Source organism: Mixophyes fleayi, chromosome 2 (assembly GCF_038048845.1).
Source record: "Mixophyes fleayi isolate aMixFle1 chromosome 2, aMixFle1.hap1, whole genome shotgun sequence".
Lineage (NCBI taxonomy): Eukaryota > Metazoa > Chordata > Amphibia > Anura > Limnodynastidae > Mixophyes > Mixophyes fleayi.
Genome location: NC_134403.1, coordinates 238,881,678 through 238,905,029, shown reverse-complemented (window position 1 = coordinate 238,905,029; position 23,352 = coordinate 238,881,678). Strand labels below are relative to the sequence as shown.

General features: G+C 39.2%; 1 protein-coding gene across 7 annotated transcripts in view; it reads left to right on the top strand.

The window, feature by feature from the left end:
- KLHL12 (kelch like family member 12) overlaps positions 1–23,352 on the top strand; it is a 75,828-nt gene that overhangs the window by 28,715 nt on the left and 23,761 nt on the right. For all 7 annotated transcript variants that reach the window (XM_075195693.1, XM_075195695.1, XM_075195694.1 and 4 more), the window contains 5 exons: positions 19,930–20,135; positions 21,048–21,201; positions 21,815–22,032; positions 22,194–22,343; positions 22,463–22,577. In XM_075195693.1, the coding sequence (XP_075051794.1) occupies positions 19,930–20,135; positions 21,048–21,201; positions 21,815–22,032; positions 22,194–22,343; positions 22,463–22,577 (843 nt within the window). The remainder of the gene's footprint in view (positions 1–19,929; positions 20,136–21,047; positions 21,202–21,814; positions 22,033–22,193; positions 22,344–22,462; positions 22,578–23,352) is intronic.

Sequence of the window (23,352 nt, the reverse complement as noted above, 5' to 3'; positions counted from 1 at the left end):
GGATAAAGAGAAATTTGCACTGAAAGAACCAGGATAGGACAGTGTATTTTAGTCCTGGGGATTGTATTGTTTGTATAAGAAGTGAGTGGTCAAATGCAGCAAAGAGATCCAGGAGAATTAGAAGAGACTAATGGCCTTTAGTTTTAGCAGTGATCAAATCATTGACAACCTTAGTCAGTGCAGATGCTGGGAAGGAATTGAGCGGATTGATAGTTGAGGAAGAGGATACCATTTCTAGTCTGATCTTATCACTCTTGTCCTTGAAGTAGGAAGCAAGATCCTGGGCACTGATGGTAGACAGACGGTTTGTGGTTGGATGGTTTAGAATAGATTAAAATGTGTTAAAGAGGCGCTTAGGATTAGAAGCTTGAGCAGAGATGAGAGATTGGAAGTACGTTTGTTTAGCAGTGTCCAGAGCATTTCAATAGGAGTGATAGGTGGCGTATATGTAAGGAACTTATTAGCAGTAAGAGATTTCCGCCAATGACGTTCTGCTTTGTGAGAATGTTTTTTAAGATTTTGTGTTACTTTAGTGTGCCATGGCTGACATCGAAGTTGACATGGAGTATGAAGAGTTTCTGGAGTCACCTGATCAAGGGCTGTTGCTAGGGTTTGGTGAAAATGAGGTACTGCCATATCAGTGGAGAAGGTGTTGGAGAGAGGTGGAAAACTATTGGAAGATTAGTAGAGTTAAGATTTCTGCGGCTATAAGGGAGCTTGAAGACGTTTGACAGCAGAGAGAGGTTTAAGTACTGGGTGTGAGCATGTAGGTAATAAGGTGATGGTCTGAGAGGTGGAAAGTAGTAGGATACACTTATTAGGACTCAAAAAGTAAGAGACTACTCAGAATTTCGGCATTCCTAGGGCAATAATAATCAAGGATTAATTAAGAATACAGTTTCAGTTAATATATTGATACCTGTGAAAAATAAGTTTGCTAATCCCTGTATGCTAATAAATGAATCGTCATTAGTAGCATAACCAAGTACCTAAGTGTTATGTAATGTTCTTCCCTTATCAAACTGACTTACGTGTGATTAGCTTGGCTGTTTATATAGTATTAAGGTCATTCAAGTATTTAAGCTGTTATATGCAATGTAATGAGCTTAGATTAACCAATTTTTTCATGTATTATGAGAGTACTATATAATATTAATAAGCATAGCAGCAGCGGCTGCATATCTCATTTACACATAAAGTGGTCAGCAACTGTGTATATTTATACATCACCCCTACATAATCTTTGTGAAAATGCAAGTATCTCAGCTGCCCACTAGGTGGTGCCGCCATTACTAATATACACGCAGCATTAGATTGTCATTACAAGGTGGTGGAGATCCCTAAGCTCCATTAGCGCTCAGGCAGCGTCTCTCAGACTTCACTGTCCTTAAAGCGAGCACAAAGCATTATAACGGGTCAGAAAATACAAACCATTGTTTACAATGACCCTTCGAATTACCTACTGAATGCCAGTTCAATCATAATTAACAACCCAATATCACACGCATTTGTGTTTGACGTGCAGTTTAAATGATGTACGTGTATTTTTTTTATGGAAAACAAATACCATTGATGAGTCCTAACATTTGGAGAAATTTGTCCAGGCCAGCTGTATATATTTATGTTTACTAGGACAATGTTGCATATTCTGTGGAAATATTTTTGTTGTTGAAATCTAGTATTTTCTTTTTCACGATGAGTTTTCTATTAGATAAACAATAGATAGCTGTACTGTAGCTGTGATAGCGCTATCTATAGTGTAGGTAGCCAGAAGCAGGCTATTAAGGTGAAAGAAGCAAAATATATTGTCAGACTTGACTGCTATGATATGATCATTGCCTTTGCTTCATGTTTCATACATGAATGGTTATTTTTGTTACTTGGAAGGGCAAAGACTTGACCTGGAAACAAACTACAACCTAACATTCTACAACATGTCCTGTATGGCTAGAATATCTCCAAAAATTCTCTAAAGTCTTGAACCCATTGATCATTGTTCCAAATTCAATTTAATGATCAACCATACCATATGAGTCCCTCTGCTGGTAAGAGTGAATTTGTTTTGCTCTTTTTTTTTTTTTCTTCTTGGTTTTTCAAATGTTCAGACTGTAAAATAAGACAAAGACAAGTAAGTTATTTGGATACTTAATTTCTGCATTGAAATGGAGTGGAGATGATGAATGTTATGCTGAAGGTGAAGTATGTGTATTAGTTATGCGAACATAGTAATAACATCAATAATATCATGAAAATATATGGGTATTCAATTACAATGCACGGCCGCAATTACGCGTGGCTGTGCTTATAAAGCATCATTATGGTACCGCACCATTGTGGATTTCTGTGCGTACCCCTATGGTACCCGTGCGGCCGCAAATCGTAATTCAATATGCCCCTATTTGTTCTACTTTTACTCACTAGTTAGAGTCAAATAACGTTTTACCACATGTTCCCTTAAGTCTGTCTATCTGTCTACATATTATGCTATATTCTATGAAATAAAATGTAGCTGTAATTGTATACTCAATAGCAGTAAGAGGGCACAATATCAGAATAATGCCACTAACATTAGGACATATCTAAAAAGGTGTATGGTAAAGTGTAAAAAAAACTGTGCCAGATGCTAAATAAAACTCATTAAGTATAGGCACAAAATGTTCATAGCTCTTTAGGTGACGTTGTATGCGTCGGTAACTCTGCCGACTGATGGCCACAAGGTATGGAACAAAGGATGCTGTCTTACCCTAAATGTCCATACTTTGTTGTCCTGGGCCTCTTTTAGGAATAGGAAAGTTCAAACAGCAGTCCATGCTGGTATGTCTCCACATCCTACCGCATATGAAACATGGAAATAGTCACTGGAACTCAAGAGTACGGTGGTTATAGAGTGTCAAAACCAACACGTTTCATCTGTTCATTCAGACTTTGACAAGGATAAGGTCTCATGTGCAAGTGGGGCTATATGTACTTAGTCTCCACTCCTGATTGGTTAAAAATATTTTATTAGTAAAAATTAAAATAAAGCAATAAAAGCTGAAAATGGGAATAAAATATCTTAAAAGTGCTAGTATCTAAAATTATAATACCAAAATGTCTCCATAAATTAATAAATATTTGTGTTAACAGTGTCAACATATTATTTCAACAGTGTGTTTTGCTTGTAGGAATGAATAACACTGGACCTGATTCATTAAGGATCTTAAATTGAGAAACTTCTTATTTAAGACTCCTGGACAAAACCATGTCAAAATGCAAGGGGTGCAAATTAGTATTCTGTTTTGCACATAAGTTAAATACTGACTGTTTTTTCATGTAGCACACAAATATCAACTTTAAATTTCAGTTTACAAAGAAGCTATCAATTGGGGAAAAAAAGCTCTTTTACAAAAACAAAAAAACTATACCTTTCATTGGGTGTCTAGAGAGGCATGTTTTAATTTACTGTTTGATCACATATTTCTGGGAAAGTTCACCCCATACTCTGTCACTGAAAGACAATATATTTGTATAAGCAGCACCTAAAGTCTCGGTGATACAACACCTCTCAAAAAAGTAAAAGGAAAATATATAAGCAAATATATTTTATATATGTGGATCAATCAAATTATATCTATCTATATATATATATATATATATATATATATATATATATATATATATCTGCTATGTTGGATAAATCAATACAAAAGCACAACTGCACCATTTGTCTAAAAACAGCAAAACTTCATTAGAACTTTCTTCCATGTACTAGTATACAGTGATAATCAATCAAGTTTGATCAAAACCTTAGGAGTTAACAGCTCTTCACATTCATGGTCATTTTGTATATGCCACAGCACTCATGGACCATTTTCTCTTGGTTCAGTTCACATGATCTCTAGATTGTGCTGCTTATGATTTAAGTTTCTTGAGCGCTCATACCCGTTAATGTTTTGTTAAGTAATAACTTCGTCAGAGGGATAGGCATTGGATAGCTGTCTATACAAACCATCCATATATACCCTTACCAAGTTGGCACAACTGTATTGACCACTAATTGATCCACAGCCTTAAAATCTTCTAAAAGAAGATTAAAAAGAAGACAAAATGGTCGACCAACTTTTGAGGAGCTCTGCACAGCCAGTGTAAAAACAGAATTTACCTATTGTCTCCTGTCACACTGACTGACCACAGCTACAAAATCCTAGCGGACCACCCTCTGCCTGACAGGCAATCCGAAATAGCCGACCCTGCGCAATAAGCAGTCTTCCACACTCACTCCGGCGGATCCTCTGAGCACACACCTCCAAAGATCTAGGAGCGACTACCAGCAGAGCAGAGTACCCGGCTACCTCGCCTGTCTCCTACCCTTCATCTCCCGAGCATCGCCATGCTGCACTGCTGCATGCAGTGGTCTGGTGCGGATACTTTATTCCTGAAGTTCCCTCCAGACGGGTGCCGAGTAGGTGACTTGCCCAACTGACGTTGCCGGGGATGGGCTCCTCCACCAGACGTCCCCCTGCTTTGCTTGTAATTATGTGCCGGTAAATGGGCGTTAGTCTCGGCCGCCATAGCCTCCTCTTCCTCTGTATTCCACCATGCCTGCGCAGTACCACACTAGGCCACCAGTAACCTCACATGTCGGTTAAAATCAGCTGTGCACCCGCTTACCTCTCTTATTCCACCATCAGGGCAGCATGAATAACTGTGATACTCTTCTACTATATTGCCATAATATCTTTTGGCTCTTTCCTCGGCAGCATTACTCGGAAAATCTGGCGCCAGTATGTAATGCCTTATTTCATCTTATGCTTATAAAAACCATACAGGCTGCTACAGTTAACAGCTCTTTGAGACTTTATGTGAGAGCTGGCATGCACATTAATGCATTAAGGGTATGCATCTGTAAGCCTTCGTGCTGCTCCAGATAACCGCAGGATACATGTCATCTCAAGCCTGCTGGCCTGAGGATGCCTAACTGGCAATTTTTCTACTGGGCCATGCTCTAACCTAGCCGCTGTCCATGCCATAACATATCTTCCCATACTTAACAACAGCACTTATAGTTTGTTTACGCTGAGCTTCTCTGGGCATTATGCTGTCCAAAAAGGTGAAATCTAACCAATTTGCGCCTCCAATGAAGTGTTTTAGCACTAGTTCCGTTGCATCTTCGTCCAAAATGGCTACAGCTCAAGCCACACCACGGAAAACCTGCCAAATCTCCCAACCCTCTCCACCAAGGTCACAACTAGAGCCATCCGGTGATCTGGCTGAAACACAGATCTTGGAAATGGACATCCCTGTTAGGCTGAGATCCATTCAATCTCTATTGTCAGCTCTTAAAGCAGACATCACCTCTGAGCATCGATTAAAGAAATTTTAACTGACGTGACCACGCTCGGAACTAGAATAAATCATCTGGAGCACAAGATGGAAGAATTAGTGTCTTCCCACAATGACCTGATTTCCACTCATGACCTCTTGCAGGAGGAAGTAACTGGACATACAGACAGACTGGTGGATCTTGAAGACAGGTCGCGACGCAACAACATCAAAATTCGAGGCATACCTGACTCTGTTGCTAACGCTAACTTATACCAATATGCTACTGACTTGTTTCATAAACTACTACCATCGGCCTCAGATACTGATCTCGTTCTAGATCAGATCCACTGCCTGTCCAAGTTTAGGAATGTACAGAAAAGTCAACCAAAGATACTCTGCTAAGAGTACATTTCTACCCGTTAAAAGAACAGATCCTACGAGCCTCCCTGCCCTCATCCCCAACTTGAGTGGAGTTAGTTGATCTGCAATTATATCCAGACATCTGTGCTGCTAACCTGGCCAAGTGCAAGTCGTCTCGCCAGATAACATCAACCTTAAGATCAGCCAACATCCAATAGCGCTGGGGGTTCCCGACTAAGCTTCTTATCCATAGAAATGGTACTCTTGTGGTCATACAGTCACCTGATAAGGGCTTATCAGTGTTGAAAGACTGGGATATTCAGCCACCAGACCCACCTACTCTCACCCAGACCAGCCACCTCACTAAGAATGGTCTACAATCAACATATGAGAATCTTTCTGTTCACTGTTCTCCCACGAGCAGACATCTCTCATACTGCTCATGCGTTGGTATAAATGTGAACTTTGTATCCTTTGAAACCATTTATATCCCTACATGCCTCAGTGGGAAACTCCCACAACTTGGCACCTGGACACCTTTTACTCCTCCCCCTGTGGAGGTACTACTCTAGATTTCACGTTCACTTGCTTGCCTGTTAGGTTCCAGCACCCTGTTGTTATTTTTTATTTTCATGTTGTTTTGGTTTAATTTGCTATGCTAGTAGTAGTATTCCCTGTCTTGCTTTTTTAACTGTAGCATTTACTGCTCTCGCAAAGAGATACAACTATGCTATACAGTTGATACATGTTGTAATAGTATACTTAATAGATTATCATATATACTATGTTTTGAAGGTTCTAGGTTAGAGTACCCACGGCCCGAGTGGACGCCCCCACATATATACTTTTTTCTGCCACTTCCTTCTCTCCATTTAGTGCCATAAGTATTAGTTCCCTTATTGGTGCTACTTCAGTTTTCTTGTGTCTTATGTTTGCCCCTTCAGTACTGTGTCCTCCCTTTTTGTTTTCTGTCCTGTTGGAGACTGCTTGAGACAGAAACTGACCAAGACCAGAACCCTGGGTATGTTACTCAATCTAATAACCTAAGCTAATTTTTCTCTACAAACGTGAAGGGTCTGAATTCCCCTAATAAACTGCGGATTGCCCTTCAAAGTTTGGTGTCTCAGAATGCTGATCTCGTAGCTATACAGGAGACCCAATTCTCAATACACTCCCCACCACAATTCCACAACCTTAAATACCCAACTTGCTACTCTGCATCTGGCCCATTTAAGAGAAATGGAGTAGCCATTATGATTGTCGTTAAATGCCCTTTTAAATTGGAGAAACAGATCAACGGCAAAAAGCAGGAGATACCTAATTTTAGTGAGGAGAATTGGACGCCAGTACTTTACCTTGGTCTCCCTGTATGCCCCAAACTCCCGTCATCTCCCTTTCCTTAGGAAGCTTTGCCAAGTCATCCACAAAGTAAAACGTGGAATGCTATTGTGTATGGGAGACTACAATGTAGCACCAGATCCAATGTTAGACCGCACCTCTAGTCCTTTCAAACAGTCTATGAATTATTTTGCTACTGTCTCCTCTGCTTTCTCTTAATTATTAGTGGAATATGACTTGTATTATGTATGACTTACCTATCACCCAGGTGAGAAGGACTACACATATTTCTCTCATGTGCATAATTCGTATTCAAGAATTGATATTGTCTTATCTGATAAATGGTCTCTCCAACATATCAAGAGAGTTGAGATTTTACCCATTACATGGTCAGATCATGCCCCTCTGGTGTGGCAGTTGGAGCTCATTGCTGGAGACCGCCCTCTTAGACCCTGGAGACATATTAGTTGATGTAGGGGGGGGAATTGGTAATGCAGGAGGCCTTGGACCCCTTCTTAGGGACCAACAAACCCGAGGACACCACTGTATATACTCACTGCTGTGTTCTTAAGGCCGTAATGAGAGGAGCAGCAATACAAGCTGTGGTTATAATTAGGAAAACACAAACAGAGGTTTAGTCTTCATATGAATCACAACCAGCATCTCTAGAAGTCCTCCATAAATGAACCCCTCAAGATTTCAAGATCAAAGCCGAATTGACTGCTTTGCGTAGGAAAATTAGCAAAGTTTCCCTGCTACAAATCACCAATTTGGGCAATAGAGCTAGCAAATTGTTGGCTCGCAAACTCCGTGGGAGGAATGCTATCAACAGGGTTAAGGCTATATGCAATGTAGAGTGTACCCATATTTCTCATACCCCATTAATAGATTTCTGGCCTCCCTATCGCTCCCATCCCGATCTCCTGAGGACGCCGTTGGCTCTGTGCTCGGATTGGGTGGAGGATGAGGTTTAAGGTGCCATAAAGTCCATGAAACATGGCAAGGCCCCGGGCCTGCATGGCTTCACACAAGACTTCTTTACCTCATCCCAGCCCGAATTGACCCCAGTCCTTACTAAACTATTCAACTCGGCCACTAAAGATACGTTCTTACCCCCAGAAATGCTTGAGGCACAAAAAATTACCATCCCAAAGCCAGGCAATTACTGTCCCATAGCACTCCTCAACTCTGATCTTAAAATTTTCGCTAGGTTAATTGCTAACCGATTAAAGCACTATCCTACCGCATCTAATTAATTTAGATCAGGTGGGCTTAGTGTCCACAAGAAAGGCACCAGACAATACAAAGAGAGTCTTAAACATTATCGAAACTCATTCAGCTAGCTCTGTACACCTGTTTCTGTTATCACTTGACGCCGAGAAAGCTTTTGATAGGATCCATTGGGAATACATGTCTGCAGTTTTCACTAAATTTGGCTTTAGGGGATCTCTCCTCCAAGTTATCGCTCTTCTCTATACTACCACTTCAGCCAGGTTCTTCAGTAATGTGTTCCTCTCCTCTGCCTTCCTGATTTCCAACGGCACCAGACAGGGTTGCCCTCTCTCCTCACTGATCTTTGCATTGGCTATGCAACCCCTAGCCACTAAGATTAGAATGGCGGAACATGTTAAAGGGACTGTCATTGGTACCTCTCACCACAAGATTTGCTTCTTTGCAGATGATGTACTCCTATTTGTCACGAAACCTGAGTCCACTTTACCTGCATTTCAAATTCTGCAGTAATACTCAGAGGCATTAGGGGTGGCTCTCACACAGAACTCCCTAAAATCCCTATACAGATTTCAATGGTGCCCCCTCTCTAGGTATATGTATTCCTCCGGACCCTACTTTAGTTATTGAGAGCAACTATCAGCCACTATTGATAAGCTCAGCAAATCCTGTGTAAATGTTGAGATCTCTTGGATGGGCAGGGTAGCCACCTTAAAAATTATGTTGCTTTCAAAGATCCTGTATTTATCCCCTACCTGATTCCTATGACTCTTCTCAATAAGTTTTATACCATCGCATTTAGCTTCTTCTGGAGTAACAAGCGCCCTAGGCTTTCTAGACAGCGAAAGTTTAGATCTAAAATAAGAGGTGGCCTCTGGCCACTACTAAATTTGAAGCTTACCAACATGCTGCCCTCCTTGATCAACTTAGAGATTGGCAAGCCCCCTCCCCACTCAAACCTTGGGTGACCATCGAACTACACCGTTCCTCTCCATTTCCATTAGAAGATCTTTTTTGGCTAGATAAACCCAGTAGACTGAGCCCAGTATCTACACTTAGAAGTGTTAAAGACTCTCTGATTGTTTGGGATAAGATGATGACTCTGTCACTGAAATACCACCTTCCCACCTCTAGTCTCTCTACTATTGCATTGTCAAAATTGTTCCCAGACCTCTGCCTTGACTTTTGGTATAGGCAGGGTGCTAGACAAGTACACGATCTTCCGGATGGCGGTTTACTCCCTCCCTTCTCGCATCTATAAGTGAAGTATGATATTCCAGCCCGAGACTTCTATAAGTGTCTTCAGGTTAGGCACTGGATACAATCCCATCTCTCACATCCACCGGTGTTGAGACGGACCCTCCCTTGTATTCAATTGTCACTCTCCCCCACTTCCCACACAGGCGGCATCTCAACATGGTACCGGTTTCTCCTGTCCCCTCTTGACAATCATGACCTACCAGTCCAAACTGCCTGGGAAGCTGAATTGGAGATCACTGACTCAGCGGACGATTGGGAGAAAATCTTTCAAAATATATATGATGTCAAAGTGTATCAACCACTCGGAGATGATGATTAAAGTTGTACACAGGCTGTATTTCACCCCAGATAAGCTCCACAAGATTTGGCCCTCATAAGAAATTTCACATCATCTGAAACAACAAAGATGGTCGAAACATGCTGTACACATAATTTAATAGCATATTAAAAGTTGTCCACAATTTCCATGACATCATTATCATTCCACCAATTGGTTCTTACATACATAATCATGTATAGTCCTGTGGTTTATCACTAATATTTACCCTGTATAAACAATGGTTTCATATCTTATGATCTTCAACCATCTACTTTCTCACAAAGAATTGATGGTTAGCAAGCATTTCAGCACTTAGGGGCAAGTTCATTCTCCATAAAGCACATCATTCATGGCAACAGAGCAGCATAACCCTGTGCTAATTACACTACGTAAATAAACAGCGCTATTATTATAAATGGGTGTCGTGATAACTATACAATTCTATCTGAAACAACAGATTATTTATATATTAGTATTAATATCCAACACAATTACCAAAATCAAAGATAATACCAATAACGATCCATTTATATGTTGCCAACCGCAAATGTCGTTCAGTTAATTAATACAGAAAGCCATCTATTGGAAAAGGAAATGCACCAATACAAGATTGTGGGTAGATATAGCTGATATTACCAACTCTCACTTACCATCAACCTTCCTATGCCTTAATCTACAACATAAACCTTCTCAATCTAGTTTTCCTCCCCTTTTAGCATTTTTATTATCAACCTGGATACATACAAACAACTTATATGACCTTGCCCTCAATTCATGGCATATGACCCCCATGTGGAACAACCCATGATTTTCTCCTGGGCTCACTCCCTCTCAGTTCTTTGGACATGACATTAAATTTCTCAACAATCTACCCCCCACTCAACTCTTCCCAATATTTGAAGACCTTCAAACCCGATTTTGTATCTCCACCTCTTGCTTTTATCAATATCTACAATTCTGGCACGTTTATGGCCCCATCCATCGCACCCACCCTGATATATACCGATCCTTCTCATTAGTGTCCTCTTGCACATAATGGTACTTTTGGAAAAATCACTTTCTAACGCTTAATATTGAAGCAAAACCCCCCCCACAAAGACGCCAATGAGATTATATAGGAGAACCTGGACCCTGAGGACTGGTATAAAATTAGACTTAACCTTTCTAAAACCTCAATCTGAGTTAAGATTAGTGAGAACACTAGCAAGCTATACTGCTGCCTGTATCTTGTTCCTCACGGGCTCACATTATTTTCCCTAACTCTTCCCCATATTGTTTGCCTCTCTGTGGTGGTGAGGGTACTCTACCCCATATTTGGTGGCATTGCTTGAAGATGTCTCCCCTTTGGCAGGAAATACACCACTTAATTGCAGATTTCACTGATACAATGATCCCGGACTCTTTTTCCTTTTCATTGTTAAATATGTAAAAAAAAAAGGGGAAGGGGAGAATAAGCTCCGCACCAGGCAGTGACCTACCTCACTATTATTATTATTATATGAAGTGAGGGGGTGCTTCATTCAACATATAATTATAAAGAGAAGAAGAAACAAGAGTTGAGATTAGATGCAATCCAGGTCTCAAAGGGTTGCCACAAAATATTAAAACAAAACTTTATTGAATAATATTAAAATATTATTTTTAACTAGAGAAGAATAGGCGAATATATAAAATCAAAGTGTGAAATCAGGTGAAAGAAAAGTGATTAAAATAATAGAATGGACCCTGTGGTAGGACTGATAATAATTTGTATATGCCCCAGATATTGGACCTCACAAAATTTGGACAGATTAGAATATTTTGGAGTTATCAATTCCTGATTTATTCTTTATTCTATAGTCCTTATTCTCTTTTTACATTATCCCCTATATTACTTCCTGATTATCGCAATACTTCAAGTTATATATCTTCCAAATGAATGAAAAAATCCAGTTACATATCTATTTTAAGAGGTATTTTGTATTTACCCCTTGCTCTTTTCTGTACCATATTCCCTGTTTTTTTGTCTTTACAACATATTTGAAAACTAAATAAAAATATATTTTTAAAAGAATATATTAATGATTTTGGTTAGTTAAAGTGAACATGATGGTATTTCTATACTGTATATTTCTTTTTATCCTGTTCCCATTTGTGACTGGATCACTATTAAATAACTTTTGGTAAAAAATTATTTAAAGCAAATAGCGCAGGGCACTTATTTATGTAATTGAATTTGCACTACTTTTTTTGATATTGTGTATATTGTAAGATAGGGAATCATTATTTTTCTGAGACCAGGGGAAGAAATTTGTCTCTTGTCTAACCTTGCAATAGGAAATGCCTATTTCTGATGTAAATATCTGATACAATGAGCCTTTGTTTACCAAGCCTTTGGTGTATTGTGATTTGGGCAAGTGGCTTGTTGTGGGTCCTTTTGTTGTTCTGTGTGAATATGTATTCTGAACGGTTTGATGAAAGGCCACATGCTAATCAGGCCTTTTTATGTGTGTGGTTTAACTTAGAGACAGGAAGGTTTAATTTAAAACGTGCTGCTACATTTCCTGCATCTCAAACAAAGATGCAGGATATCACAGCAAGGTTTTTAAGAATTTCATAGCTAAGTATAAATATGAATGGCTTTGCAATGTATGTAAATCAATGCTTTGGTAAACGGGCTTACATCCTGATTCTATAAATAGCCTATGTCAGAACTGTATAAAAGATGAGTTGTGTGAGCATGTAAGTATTCTTCTTACTTCAACATCTGACTTGATCACTGGTACCTCAAACCAGTGTGTGTGAGCAAATAAACCATCTTGCTTCAAAGACCTGCTTGACAACTTCTTCAATATCGCTGTAATCCTGTGACCTGCCGATTAGACCCTAAAATCTAATCCGTTCTCTGGCTGATTCTGAGTTACCAGCCCTAGTGCAGGAGTACACTAGCAGTGACCGTTACCCAGAAGAAACCCGGTTCTGGATGCCGGCATAGGAGTCCAGTGGTGGCAGCAGTCCCCTCCCACTGCAGCAGGAGGGGCGTATTCGTAATAACAAAAGGGGGCGGTGGCAAAGTAAGCCCAGCCGGTTCCCAGCAACAACAGACAGGATGGCATAGGCAGTCTATCCTGTCACACCATTATATTATTCATATATTAAAATAATGCACATGCATTTTCAAAAGGAGGAACTTATAAATTTGGGATCTAAATGTTTCCTCTTTATTATGCCATAATATTTCATTTTGAAGCACCTCTATTTGTTACACAAGAAACTGTTAAAATAATGGACATGAACATAAATTGTCTTAATAGGGTATTGAAACTTCACTCCCAAGTTGCACAGTAAAAGAAAAGGACTCTCAAATTCAAAAAAAGCTAATTTTTAAAGGTTTTATTCCAGTGCTCCATACCATAGCCACCAGATAAAAAATGAGCTACAGTATGTGTAAATATTTCTAAAGCATGACATAAAGTGCAGTAAAAATGCAATAAACAATTATGGTGTAGTATACTACAATAAACACATAATTTTAAGACCCTCACAATATACTGGATATCCAAATAGCCAGGTTGCAACATCATATGATATGGATTAACCTAGCAACTATGTACATTGCATAAGTGGAAATAAAATATGCTAATATCAACCATAATGAAATCTTATTCAATAGTCCTTAGGACAGATACAAAAGTTTCTATTGGCATAAAACTATCTTAAGCACTCATTGTTTATACACGCCACATGATCCATGCCTGTCAGCGATATAAACAATAAATAAAACAAAACTGCAACAATACAAAAGTTGTTTTTTTTTCCATTCAAATTCCTCCGATACCAGTAGTATGATGAATCACAGTAGTTTTGGTATTGTCCTAACAACTATAAACTAAAACAGTAATTAAAACCATTCAATAGCGTACAGGCATTTCTCCTTGAAAGGCTCATATAAATTGAAAAGTGACTAATCCTTAGCTAACCCTATATGTTCCAGTTGTCAAGCTTTATAATACAGATTTACGTGAACATAATTTTTTTTTTTTTCAATCAGTCACATCACATCTCACTGTATTAATATCCTCTAAGGCCCCAAATTATTATCTTTTATTTATAAGGCACCTCAAATAGTTTGCAGCGCCATACTGAGATCAAACAGTAAAATAGTACATAGCATTACAGGACAGAACAATATAGGCAAAATTGTGCAATACAGGAACAAACAATAAACAGCAACAAATTACTGAACCAGCAGCAATGAGTTGACACAGTTATAAACACTCATCACATGTAATAAACATCCATGAAAAACACAAATATCTGGCCATGCCAAGATTCAAAGGTCACAAGACAATTCATCAAGAATTACCCCTCTCTCACCTCCAAACCAGATTAACATTTACCGATTAGTCTCTTATTAGCTTACAAACAGAGATTTAATAAAAAATTTGTGTATTTATCTAATGCATAGTAGCCACCCCCCAATATTTTTATTTTCGAAATTTACCAGTAGCTGCTGCATTTCCCACCCTAAGCTTATACTCGAGTAAATAAGTTTTCCCAGTTTTTTGTGGTAAAATTAGGTGCCTCGGCTTATATTCGGTTGGTTTATACTCTAGTATATACGGTATTGCAAAGCATTTTTAAATAAGAGTTCAACACTCATGGAAAAGTAATGATATATCTGGACAATACAGTTTTCTTTCACAAATACAATGACATTTTGTTATTTTGAATGAGAAGTTTGTTAATGGGTTTTGTTAAGTAGGCAAATGACAACACTTTCCCATATCTATGTACTGTGATACATGATTTTCTTGAAATTACATTTTTGGAACACCAAATATTGTCCTGTATATTCTTAATCCCTATCCCTGGTCCTTGCCACTTGGTTGTAATTGAGTCAGTTAATTTTTAATGATGATGCATATATATATATATATATATATATATATATATATATATATATATATATATATATATGTTGTGTTCACTTAAGCTTTACAGTTATTTTTCTTAATGCAATTAATGTAGTCAGCCAGAGAAGATTTGCATTCATTCACATCAATAGAAAGAACCAATGTATCAATTTAGGATGTGAGCAGGCAGTCATCTGATTCAAAGTTGCATGTCTATTTTTTACCTTGTATTTTCAAACATGCATGAACTTTACGATCAAGTAGTATACTCTTTCATCCACAGTGTCCTTTATTTTGACAGTTACATGTCTGTTGAAGACTGTGTGTATCACATGTTTTGGAAGAATGGTGGCTAAGTGGTTGGCACTTTTGCCTTACAGTGCTGGGGTCCTGAGTTCAATTCCTGACCATGGCCTTATCTGTGTGGAGTTTGTATGTTCTCCCCGTGTTTGCGTGGGTTTCCTCCGGGTACTCCGGTTTCCTCCCACACTCCAAAAACACACTAGTAGGTTAATTGGCTGGTATCAAAATTGACCCTTGTGTGTGTGTCTCTATCTCTCTCCCTCCTCTCCTCTCTCCTCTCTTCTCTCTCTCCTCTCTTCTCTCTCTCCTCTCTTTTCTCTTCTCTCTCTGCTCTCTTCTCTCTCTGCTCTCTTCTCTCTCTCTCTCCTCTCTCTCGTTGCAAAAACTGCTGTCTTATGTGTAAACTTTGAGTTGCTTGTATCTCAAGATAAATTCAACTTAATCCATAGCATTGTTTCGACATCAGGTGCACAAATACGTATACTTGTGTCCAGTGATGGCATAGATATGTTGCTTAACAGTATTAATTTTAAATGCGAATTGCAAAAATTTTTTGAACACAATATATATGTGTCTTGGCAGTGGTCGTAATAAATGTGAGTCACATTTTCCATTTAAAATATAATGGATTACAAACACTCCCACATCCTCTTTCCTCTTCATAAATCCACTGAATCTTCTTCATTCCCATAGTACAAATAGTATTGACATAAGAAATACAGATAGATGGACCATTGATTTGATCCAGTCTATTCATAGTGGCAGATTGCCCTCCCTCGTGATGGCCTTGGATGCAGAAAAGGCGTTTGATAGCATCTCTTGGACATTTATGCGGGGGATACTCAAATCGATGGGCTTCTCTGCTAGGTTTCTGACCGGTATCTCAGCTCTCTACCGTAACCCTTCTGCCACTGTATCGGTTAATGGCCTAACCTCCAAGCCATTTCCAATTTCCAATGGCACTCGCCAGGAATGCCCCTTCTCCCCATTGATCTTCGCCCTTATAATTGAACCACTAGCGGCCAGAATTCACTGCAACCAATCCATCTCCGTTATAAAGGTCGGGTCTGCGGAAAGTAAAATTGCTTTATATGCAGATGATGTCCTCATTAGCATGTCCAACCCCATCACTTCTCTTCCTCCTCTTCTTTCTGAACTAGAAACTTATGGGTACTTCTCAGGTTGTAAAATTAATCCAGCCAAAACCGAAACATTAGATTTTTATATTTCTAAAACAGATAAGACCTTTCTTGATCATACATTCCCCTTCACCTGGCATCGCCATAAAATAAAATACTTGGGTGTCTTTCTGACCAAAAATCTCTCCCATCTGTTTTAAGCTAACTTTCCCCACACCTTATCCCAAATTAAGAAAGATTTTAGCACCTGGTCCCACCAATTTATCTCCTGGATAGGCCGTATAAACTCTGTTAAATATCCTTCCTAGACTATTATATCTTTTTCAAACCCTCCCTATTCGAATTCCCTCTTACGTATTTAAGTTCCTTCAATTTGAGTCATCTAAATTTATTTGGGCAGGTAGACGTCCACGAGTACTGACTCGGGGTTCTGCAGAGGTCCTCACGGGGTGGTGGTCTGGGTATACCTAATTTCAAAAAATATTACCTTTCAGCCCAACTTGCTCAATGTGTCTTATGGAATGGTTCTACATCTGCTAGGGTCTGGGTAACTCTAGAGGCTGAGAGTCTGGGGATGCTTACTCCTGCCTCCCTTCTGTGGATTCCAAGGGCACGTCGTCCCAAAAAAGTTCTGACTCATCCCACAATCTCCCTCTCTCTAGCTATATGGGACTCGTCCATCAGACTTTACGGTCTCTCCCCACATCCATCGCCAATAATCCCCCTTTCTAATAACCCAAATTTCCCTCCAGGCTTGCACCATCCCTCGTTCCTTCCATTGCACTCCCGAGGGATACGTTCCCCAAATGACATAACTCACAGTGTATCATTCCCCCAATTCACAGACATTCAAGCGACACTTGGCTTGCCCACACGGGTATTTTACCAATACTTACAAATTTGGAATCTACACTCCCATTGCCAAATCTCGCCTTACCTCTCGACCTCTCACAACAATCGAAACGTGCCTGCGCCAGGCATCAACATCAAGTCTTATATTTAATATCTACTCTGAATTAATCTTTCCCTCTACTACTCCTCGAGACCCTCATGAATTGGCATGGGAGCATGACCTGGGCTTACCACTTGATGCGGAGCAATGGTCGAAAATTCGGGACAATGTTGCCTCTAGCTCAATTTGTGTCAGAATAAAAGAAAATGTATACAAACTCCTCTTCCGGTGGTACTATGTGCCTACACGTCTTCAAAAGATACTGCCTGATTCCTCTGACAGATGTTGGCGTCTATGCTCTGGCGCAGGCTCATTCTTACACATATGGTGGGCCTGTCCGAAATTGATCCCCTTCTGGCGCAAAGTTAAATCTTTGATAGAAACAGTGATTCGAATTCCCTTACCCTTCGACCCTAAATTTTTCCTTCTACCCCTCGGGTTTCCCAAGGCCACTAGACACCAAAATAAAATTGCCGCCACATTATTTCAGTGGCCACATGTCAAATTGCCATTGAATGGACACAGGTCACTCCCCCTTCACTTACCGCTGTGACTAATAGGATTTGGCAAACTCACCGGATGGAATACATGACTAGCATTATACAGAGCTCCTCCAAATCTTTTAACAAAGTCTGGGACTCATGGATGTCTTACTTCCAATACTGCTCCCCCTTTACTTAGTCATACTCCCTACCCATTCACAACCCTTCCCCTTCTCTACTTACTGCATCTAATTCTGGGGTGATTTCTGCCACACCACCCCATCTCCTCCCCTACCTATCTCTGTATCATTTATCTCTCTCTTTCTTTCTCTCTTTCTTTTCTTTCCTTACATAAAAATGTACCGGTCTTTCTTTTACATCATCTAATAGAATCTGACTTATTCCCTCTCCAAAGCACTGAGAGCTCTATACCCTTATTTAAAGTATTGATTGCATTCTGTATGATATAACATGTATTTGTATTGCATTGTATATCTTATTTGACCGTTAATAAACACTTGGTTTATTAAAAAAAAAAAAAAGAAATACAGATAGATGGCCACAACTAAACATAATATAGCTGCAACGCTAATGAATTCAGTCTAAGGCGTCAGTATGCAGTCATCAGTAGTTCAGTAGTGACCCAATAGTGTCATTATCATCGACACCCTGTATTTTTGCACCAGGCCTCTCTTATCCGTGAAAGATACGCCTCTAATGAAGCATATCTAGGGATACATCCAAGTCTCATTAGATTGCATCTCCAGGGGGTGTTCACACCTTTACTGTACTCCACTTGTGCTTGCCTGGCCTTTTCTGCCTCTTCTAAGGGGCAGCAAGTATTATTATTATTATTATTATTATCATAGATTTGTAAGGTGTCACACTGCACCTCAGCGCCGTACAGTAGGGAAAACAGTACATACATAAAACAGGGACAAACAAGGCAGGCAAAATAAATGCAGACATGAAAACAAAGGGTATGAAGGACCTTGCTCATTAGAGAGCTTACATTCTAAGTGGAAGAGGGCACAGCTGAAACAAGGGGTAAATGTGTTTCAGAGTGGAGATTGGCATAGTTGTGAGGGTGCATTAGTGTGAATAGTGTTATCAAGGATAAGGTCACCCCTAAAAAAGAGGTTTTCAAAAAGCAACTAAAGATTTGAAGGCTGTGGGAAAGTCTGATTGAACGTAAAAAGGAATTCTGGAATTCTATAAGTGCGGAGCAGCGTGGGAATGAGACAAGGTGTAGGTCAGAGGTGGATCTAAGAGAGTGGGAGGGAGAGTATTTTGATATGAGATTTGAGATGTATGCAGGGGTACTGTTGCTGAGGGCTTTGTAGGTAAGGGTGAGTAACTTGAATTTGATTGTGAAGAACACAGGGAGCCAGTGTAGGGATTTGTAAAGTGGTGCAGCAGATGTGGAGTGGTGAGAGAGTAAAGTCAGTCTTGCAGCAGCATTTAGGATTGATTGAAGTGTAGATATATGGGTGTCAGGAATGCCAGATAGCAGGAGGTTGCAATAGTCAAGACAGGAGATGATGAGAGAATGGATAAGAGTTTTGGTAGCATGTTGAGTAAGAAAAGGGCGTACTCTGGCAATGTTTTAGGGTGGAGTTGACAGGACTGGTAGAGAGTCTGGATGTGAGGAATAAAGCAGAGGATGGAGTCAAGTGTGACACCAAGGCAGCGGGCTTGGTAGACTGAGGAAATTGTGGTGTTCTTGACAGAGAGGGAGATTTGAGGGCAGGTGGTGACTCTGGCAGGAAGGAAGATAATAAATCTTGAGAAGTGCTCAAATGTAGACGCAGATGCATTGTGTAACGGATGTGCAGTACGGAAATGCCCCACAACATTAAATGAGGCCCAGTGTACATTCGCTTTATACTTTTTTTCTTTTTTTTTTTTTAAGTGCTTTCCTGTGAGAGATTTAAGTGCATTTTGCATTGTGATTGTTAAGTTTTAACAAGTTTTGTGTTTTATTTAAGGAGATGTCTCATAGGTATTTAAATAGCTGTATTTATGTTAATGTAATCTTCAACTGTAAATAATATTTTAGGTTTTCTTTTAACTTTCTATTAAGACAATCACTAATCTGCACATTTGCCTGTATTGTAATACTTCCTCCAGCCAAAGAAATCTTCTTTCTTGCAGAGCTACTCTAATATACATATTGCAGTAGCTCTGCAATATAAAACCAATAAGATAAACTCATCCAAATGTGATCAACCAGTTTAACGGTCCAATTTTTTAAAAAATTCTTTCTCTCTTGATGTTAGCTTTAATAATGACTTGGATGAAGATTACAATTGATCCTTCGTCTTTTTGTTTCCAAAATTATATTTAGAGTTGGCAATGCCTGCTGACACCATGGCACCTAAAGACATCATGACGAACTCTCATGCCAAGTCAATCTTAAATACTATGAACTCTCTGCGTAAGAGCCAGACATTATGTGATGTGACCCTACGAGTAAACATGAAAGATTTTCCAGCTCATCGTATTGTACTAGCTGCCTGCAGTGACTATTTTTGTGCCATGTTTACCAGTGAGGTGAGGAACACTTAAAGTTGTGTAACTTTGCTTATAAATCATGGGTGATATGCTATGATATCTACAAGTTATTGAATAAAAAAGGCATGCAAGTATTCTTCCATTTCCTCTAATAATTTAACAATCTGACACCTGGGTACAATATTCTATATTGGGAATTAAAGAATCCATTCAACTTCTCTCTGAGCAACAAAAATATATTTTCATTGGGTAATTTGCTGATATTCAATGAAATATCATAAGGAAATATATCATTTATATCCATAAACGTCAGTAATTTTAAAATTAATTCTGTACATAGCTGGCGAAATGCAGATAACTGATCAATGATTGGCTGCTAGAGGTTTGAATAGAGGAACAGAGTTGAGTGCCACAGGGGGCCACATTTGATTGCAAGCAGCTCAGGATTTACACCAGGTCTGTGTGTGTAACCCCTTTTAAGGAATATCTCCATCTTGGCACTAAATTATAGTGTAAACACCCGTTCCAACTTAAAAAAACAATGGGGTAAGGAGTAAGGACCTTGTAATTTTTTTTTTAGATACTCTACTAGCTCAATTTATAATCCCATTTCACCAACTGGAAAAGTTGGGAGCATTTACAATGCATAAAACCTTGGTGCGCTCTGTGTTGAGAGCACTAATAGGTTTCCTTTCAACGACATAAAGGTGTCACCGCTGAAATGTAAAATTGAGCATTAAGAAGGCGTTGGGGAGGAAGTGATGAAAATTGGTGGCATCGAAACAAGATGTCTTTCTGATATGTGGTGACGGGAATTTAAGATATTTCAGATCTGTGAGAATTTCTTCTTTGTAATGTCCCTTTATTTGGAGCATCTTCAAATGTTGTCCAACTCATGATGTATTAAATAACTTTTTGTCTTTTCTCAATTTGCCCTTCTTAAAACAACAGTTGTCTGAGAAAGGCAAGCCATATGTGGACATCCAGGGGCTAACTTCATCTACTATGGAGATACTACTTGACTTTGTGTACACAGAGACTGTTCATGTAACAGTGGAGAATGTGCAGGAGCTTCTGCCAGCTGCTTGCTTACTTCAGCTGAAAGGTGAGCAGAGGACATCACAGTAGTTCATGCAGAATGTTAAGAAATTCTAACAGTGCACAATTTATATATTAATAAAAAATTGAAGAGTAACATTTAATCTGTTTCTTCAGTTTGAAAATGAATGTTTAAATTATTTTGGATTTTTTCTTAAACCATTTGAAAATCCATACACCAGCATATTCAGCCAGACACAACATTTACTCACAATTTGCGCATTAAACAGCCAACATATTGTTTTCTTTTGCGTGACATATGTAGCAAATAAGCAGGAAGTCGTAAATTCCCTTCATCTTCCTCCAGTTTTTGTTCTCCATGTACTTTTCTGTTAATCTCTCCTATTTTCATCGCACACAATATGGATAGAAGATTGTGTGAGGGTGGCATTTGCTTTTTGAGGAAAATATGTATTCTGCAAGACAAGCAGAGTGACAAATTTATAGTGATCAATAATTCATGCAGACAAAAGGTTGCTGTTTACTTGCATATTTAATTGTGTCTAGATAACCAAAATATTTGTTATTTTTCTGCCTGAATAGTGAGGCAAAGTTTTTTCTCTATGTCTTAAATAAAGAGCTGTCTTTAAACAAAAAAACTTATGTAACATGTGACCCAGGTGTGAAGCAGGCATGCTGTGAATTTCTGGAGTCTCAACTTGATCCATCCAACTGCTTAGGAATTCGTGACTTTGCAGAAACTCACAATTGCTTGGACCTTATGCAGGCGGCTGAAGTTTATAGCCAGAAACACTTTCCGGAGGTGGTACAACATGAGGAATTTATCTTGTTACAACAGGAGGAGGTGGAGAAGCTAATCCGATGCGATGAGATTCAGGTACAAGATAGACCCACATTTGTGTGAAGTGCATTGGTGTATGTTGTGTTGGTTACAGATTCTATACCTATAGTTTAGACTTGCACTGCTATAGGGTTTTAACAAATACTTCTTTTTCATTCTAACTGTTGCAGTTGTTAATTACACTTTTTGTCATGCAGATAGATTCAGAAGAGCCTGTGTTTGAGGCTGTTATAAACTGGGTGAAGCACAGCAAGCAGCATAGGGAGAAATCCCTTCCACAGCTTCTTCAGTATGTGCGAATGCCACTGTTAACACCACGCTACATCACAGATGTAATAGACACAGAGGTACATGGGCAAGCAATTGCAATGTGCAAGGATTTTCTGTATAACCTTCCCTCCTTCTTTGCCTCTTTAGCTGCTACATAATGATAGTGTAACATGTATATTTGTCTGTTTACTTGTAGCCCCTAATCAAATGCAGTTTACTGTGCAGAGACCTGGTAGATGAAGCTAAAAAATTTCACTTGCGTCCAGAGTTAAGGAGTCAAATGCAAGGTCCAAGAACCAGGGTGCGTCTGGGTAAGTGCAACAATTTACATGTCAGATTTCTCCATCAGCTATCTGGAGGAATAAGTCCTCTAACTGCAAGAGTCACAGCAGTTGCTGAGAAAATGCTTCCTTAATCCACCCTAGTGTCTAACAGGATGTGTATTTTTAAAGATGCCCACCTATGCTAAATATTTAATGGTAAACCCACCTCTTCCAAATTGCATAATGTAGGAGCCTGATGCCCAAGATCCCTGATATAATGAAAATATTTACTTCCCAGTACCTCCTTAATGAATCATTCTCCTACAGTTAGTGATAGGAGATTTATGAATTTTGTCTGCTGTTGACACATCTTGTATCAAGAACACTAATTGGATGGCTGCCAACTGATTAGCTGCTCTCCACTTCAGTCCCAGCTTCTGCATAATTATCAAGGTAAGCTGAACTACATAGTTACCAATTATTAGACCTCTGCTGTTCTGTTTTTAGAGTGAGGAAAGTTACCATTAAATATTTTGTATATTAACATCTCTCTTGTTAATGTGCACAGCTGGAGGGTTTGGATTCCAGCTTGTCTGGTCTACGCTTTCTTCTGTTTATTCTCATTAAAGTAGATTATTTTTAATATTTGTTTTCAGTTTATTTTTTAATGCAGTGTTTGGATGCTTTCTATGCGCCTGGAGTGTGATGGTGGACTTCTCTCCCACCTCTTTTCCCCTGTCTATAGGTGTTCTACCAGACTGCGACTACTATTTAAAGTGGTGTATGCAATTGTGACGAGGAGTGCACATAAGGTGCTTGTTCA